This window comes from Prunus persica, chromosome G8 (assembly GCF_000346465.2).
Source record: "Prunus persica cultivar Lovell chromosome G8, Prunus_persica_NCBIv2, whole genome shotgun sequence".
Lineage (NCBI taxonomy): Eukaryota > Viridiplantae > Streptophyta > Magnoliopsida > Rosales > Rosaceae > Prunus > Prunus persica.
The window spans coordinates 8,768,081-8,773,319 of NC_034016.1; the positions used below are offsets into that span (position 1 = coordinate 8,768,081).

General features: G+C 36.7%; 1 protein-coding gene across 1 annotated transcript; it reads left to right on the forward strand.

The window, feature by feature from the left end:
- On the forward strand, positions 2,321–4,999 carry LOC109950827 (zinc finger BED domain-containing protein RICESLEEPER 1-like). The gene is made up of 3 exons (XM_020570963.1): positions 2,321–2,393; positions 2,510–2,794; positions 3,888–4,999. Exons 1-3 carry the CDS (start codon positions 2,321–2,323, stop codon positions 4,997–4,999), a joined length of 1,470 nt encoding a protein of 489 aa, XP_020426552.1.

The window sequence follows — 5,239 nt, forward strand, 5'->3', positions numbered from 1 at the left end:
ACAAAGTTGATTGGCAGACAAAGCTAATTGGCATATAAGGTGGAAAGCAAAGTGAGTGGCAACACTTTCATCATAAGTATATGGCTTTTGCCTCTTGGACTACACGAGGGGGCAATATTGTTGAGCTATATAAGAGATAGCATATGTGAAGTGCAATGGTGGAGAAGTGGGAGAGAAAACAGCAAGAAGCCATTCGGCCAGAGAGAAGAAAATTCTCTCAAATTGTTCTTTGCTTTGTATTATCGTTTTTCTTTTCTTGTTGTGAACGTTTGTATTATCGTTTTTCTCTTCTTGTTGTGAACGTCTGAGCTTGGGTTAATTGGGTCTTTGGGAAATTGAATGATAAACACTATTGTATGTTCTCATTGATTATAGTGGAATACTCCGCCGTCTCCAAATTGGATGTAGGCATTGCCAAACCAGTATAAATCTTGGTGTTCTTGTTGGTGTTGTTATTGTTCCTCTTATCTCTTGCCAATGATTGTGGTTTAGTTTCACTCACTGTTGGTTGACACTTCTACACAACAAGTAGTGTTAGAGCTCCAATTTCGATTGGGGTTTCCGTTTGAAATTGGCGTGCTACGTACAGTAGCCGTGAATAGTGCCGAGTGGATTTGATGACTGGAGATAAAGACGAACCTGTGAAGGAGAAGGAGTTGGCATCATCTTTGTCGGCTCTAATATGTGGCAATGTGAAGTTTTGGATGTGTTGTATCAACAAGAGCTGGATACGGTTCTAGAGGATAAACCCGAAGATATTGATGACAAGCAGTGGACACGAATTAATCTTCATGCTTGTGCCTCTATTCTATTGTTCCTTGTTAAGGAGTTGAAATACCTGTATATGAAAGAAATTTTTGCTAAGAAGTTATGGATGAAAATGGAGGAGAAGTATATGACCAAGAGCGTAATTTGTTCAAAATTGTATATTATTTTGTACCCTTCTAGCTTATGATTTGGTTATGTTTTTTAGTTAAACTTGTGCTTTTAATCTCTTTTGTGTTTGTTAATCAGCTCATTGAGCCTTAGGTAGCAATGGTGGCTTTGGATAGGAAAATATGCAAAATGGTGCAAAAACGTGCACACTGAGTTAGAAATTCATTTCGGCCTTAACATCTTCATCCGACCTTGGATTGGCTCACAAGACATGTGATTAGAAAAATGACATTCTGAACTTCAAGATGGATGGCTCAAAGTCATAAATTTCTTAAGAGAAGCCCAATTTGTGAGCCCCTGAAGTTACACGCCATGCTGACCTACAGATGAGCTAATTGTTGCTTGGTCATGATGAGCTATGCATGACCTATGCTAATCGGAATGCCTAGCTACCATTCAGATTTGTGTATCTTGGTTGGAATTAAGAGTAGACACCATGCTTTAATTCAAATGGAACTATGAATAGGAAGAGTATGTATTGACATTCGACAACAGGGATTAGATACATGCTTGGTTGTTTAAAATGTTCTTCTAAGCTTAATGGATTCCTAATGCTTAATTTTAGGTTAGACAACAGATAATCAAATTATGGAATTAGGAATACAAGGTTAGGACCAAACACCATGGCTTAATCGTACTTTAGCTAGAATCAATCTTTGAATCTGAATTAGACTTGTCACTTGAATCCTTATAACCCAGAATTGAATTGTTATGGTGAATCGAATGCCCTAGCCTCAAAATCTATTTTCTAGCCTTACAAAACCACCCTTTGTTACAATTGCTTGCTTTGCTTTTGTTTGCAATTTCATTTTGTTTCATTTGTTCAACAATCGCAATCACTCTCGCTTTAAATTCTATTTTAGACTTAACGTTCTGCTTTCTTGAATTCGGTAATTTAAGTACATAACTAAGTTTAACTTCTCAGTCCTCATGGCTACGACCTCGTACTTGTCTTGCTATACTACTAATTGGCCCGTATAATTGTGAGTTAATATTATTAAACAAAATTTTGGCACCGTTGCCGGGAATTGAACGAAAGCTCTTCCCTAGTTATGTGCCCAAGGTTACCTTATTCTTTTAGTACTACTAATTAATTCAAGTTTTTTTTGTTTCAGGTAGTTTATGTCTAGAAGGCCATTCTTTCAACAAGTGAGATCTTCATTCCAACGTTCGAGGTCATTTAATGCATGACCATCGTTGCAACCCAATCGTTTGATCTCTGAAATTCATAACCGATTAGAAAGAGAGTTGTCAACTGCAAAAGGCAAGTTCTTGCCACATTTACAAGTCTTGCTCTCCACACTGATATTCCAGGTTCCTCACCTTCAAATTCGGAAGCAAGTTCAGACCAAGAAGAAGAAGAAATGATGACTGCCAATGAGTCATGGGAGACCTTGATATCCCAACAATTCTAGCATCCCTTTCAGGCATTTTACTGCCCACCATAGCTCGAAATTGTGAGCTTAAATCTTCTCATCATAATATGTTGCCTTCTTTTATGGTTTACCTAATGAAGATCCATTAACTCATATAAAGGATATTTTTAATGTTGTGAACTCTTTTCCCTTGACAGGTGTGACGGAAGATCAACTTCGAATAAGAGTGTTTCCGTACACTTTAAAGGATAAGGCAAAGTATTGGTTGAATTCTTTGAAGCCTGGTTCACTCACTACTTGGGCTGCCATTCAAAAGAAGTTCTTGGAGATTTACTTCTCCTCACAAAAAATCAACATCCTTAGGGACAACATATTGTTATTTGCACAACAAGATGATGAATCGTTTTGTGAAGCATGGGAGAGATTCAATGGGCTGCTCAATCAATATCCTCATCATGGGATTCCTTTGAAACTTCAAATGCGTATGTTTTATAAAGGACCAACCCCTTCTAGACATAATATTGTCACTAATTTTCCAGGTGGTTAGTGGCTCTAATTAGGAGTGGCAATTTCGGATACGACCCAATACACGACTAGAAACCTGCATGAGAAATTAGCGGGTTCAACCCACACGATAAAAAAAAGGTCAATTTTGGGTCAACCCGTTCTGACCCGTTTAATAAACGGATGGGTTTCGAGTCAACCCGCTAACATGCTATAATACCTATCTAACCCGTTTATTTAACGGGTCGTGTCAACCCGCATCGAACCCATTAACTCATTTTATTTGCAAACTCTAAAAAACTAAAACCCTATACTTATTAATCATTTAATACCTTCTTAAAAAAAAATTAACACGCATATATATTCATAAGTTCATAACCCTAGCCTCTCACTCATACGCTCTGGATACAAACGAACGACCTTTCCAGTTTCCACACAGCCGCCTAGCCTTAGTCTGCTCAGTGCTCACCAAACCAGTTCCCTCCTCTCCAAGTCCAATCCAAGCCTCATCTCTTTACTCCCTCTCCTTTGGTCTCATCTCCGTCTACCTCTTGACTCTCTCTCGTCTACCTCTCAACAAATAACAAGAGGGTTGGTCTCGATACCCATATCAGATTCAAAGGTTGGTTCTTTTTCCTGTGCTTAGTTTGCATTTGACGGAATTCCTTTTCTAGTTTTCGTTTATTCTATTGGTTCCTGATTATTTTGTTTGGGTTGTCTCAGAATCTTAGATTGGTGGTTTTCTGAATTTTTTTTTTTGGGGTTGTTAAAGAGAAACTAATTATTATAATATTAGATTGTGAATATGATGATAGTGGTGAAATAAAGGCCGCGAAACCTATCAATAATGTACTGGTAGACAATAGCATCAAGATTAATAGTGTTTTGTTGTTGTTCTATTTCTAATTTATTTATGGTATTGGACTTTTGTATTTCATTTCAGGTTCGATTGGAGGTGTTGGAATTTATAATTTTGTAAGTGTTTTTTTTGTTAAATTCGTTGTTGTTTTGTTGCACAGATTCTGCTTGATTGTTATTATTTTTAATATAAAATTATTATGTTTCATATAGGTGGAATGGATACTTTTGACGGTATATCTGAAAGTGCTAAAGGTGGAGTTGGAGTTGGAGAAGTTAGAAACAATGTGGTTGATTCAGATCCATCAAACAACAACAATGCAGTGGTAACTCAGATTGGTAAGCGGCGTAGAAAACTCACATCAGCGGTATGGACTCAATTTGAAATTCTTCCTATAGATGAAAATAATGAGCAACGAGCAAAGTGTATGAAATGTGGTCAAAAATATTTGTGTGATAGTAGATATGGTACTGGGAATTTGAAGCGTCATATTGAATCTTGTGTGAAAACTGATACTCGTGATTTAGGCCAGTTATTATTATCTAAATATGATGGGGCTATCTTAACAAGGTCTTCCAAGTTCGATCCTATGAAGTTTCGTGAATTATTATTGATGGCAATTATCATGCATGACCTACCCTTTCAGTTTGTTGAGTATGCTGGAATTAGGCAACTGTTTAATTATGTTTGTGCTGATATTAAATTGGTATCTCGTAATATTGCAAAGGCTGATGTGTTGAGTCTTTATAATAGAGAAAAAGCTAAGCTTAAGGAAATTTTGGGTTCAGTTCCTGGAAGAGTTTGTTTGACATTTGATTTATGGACGTCTATAACCACAGATGGTTATCTTTGTCTCACTGTCCATTTTATTGATGTTAATTGGAAATGGGAGAAAATAATATTGAATTTTAGTTTTATGCCTCCTCCTCATACTGGTGTTGCATTGTGTGAGAAAATCTATAGGTTGTTGACTGATTGGGGGGTGAAAAAGAAACTTTTTTCAATGACTTTAGACAATGCATCTTCAAATGATACTTTTGTTGAGTTGTTGAAGGGGCAACTTAATTTAAAGGATGCATTATTAATGAATGGAAAGTTTTTTCATATTCGATGTTGTGCTCACATTCTGAACTTAATAGTGCAAGATGGGTTGAAACACATTGATGATTCTGTGGGGAAAATTAGGGAAAGCATTAAGTATGCTAGAGGTTCACAAGGGAGGAAACAGAAATTCCTAAATTGTGCTGCACAAGTTTCTTTAGAATGTAAAAAGGGGGATTGCGTCAAGATGTACCCACTAGATGGAACTCGACGTTTCTTATGATTGACAGTGCACTTTATTACCAACGTGTGTTTCTGCATTTACAATTGAGTGATTCTAATTACAAACATCCTCTTTCTCAAGATGAGTGAGGAAATTGGAAAAACTTAGCAAGTTTCTTAAGGTGTTTTATGATGTGACTTGTTTGTTTTCTGGAACTAAATACCCAACAGCAAATCTATATTTTCCTCAAGTTTTTGTGGTGGAAGATACTTTGAGAAAGGCAAAGGTTGATTCAGATAG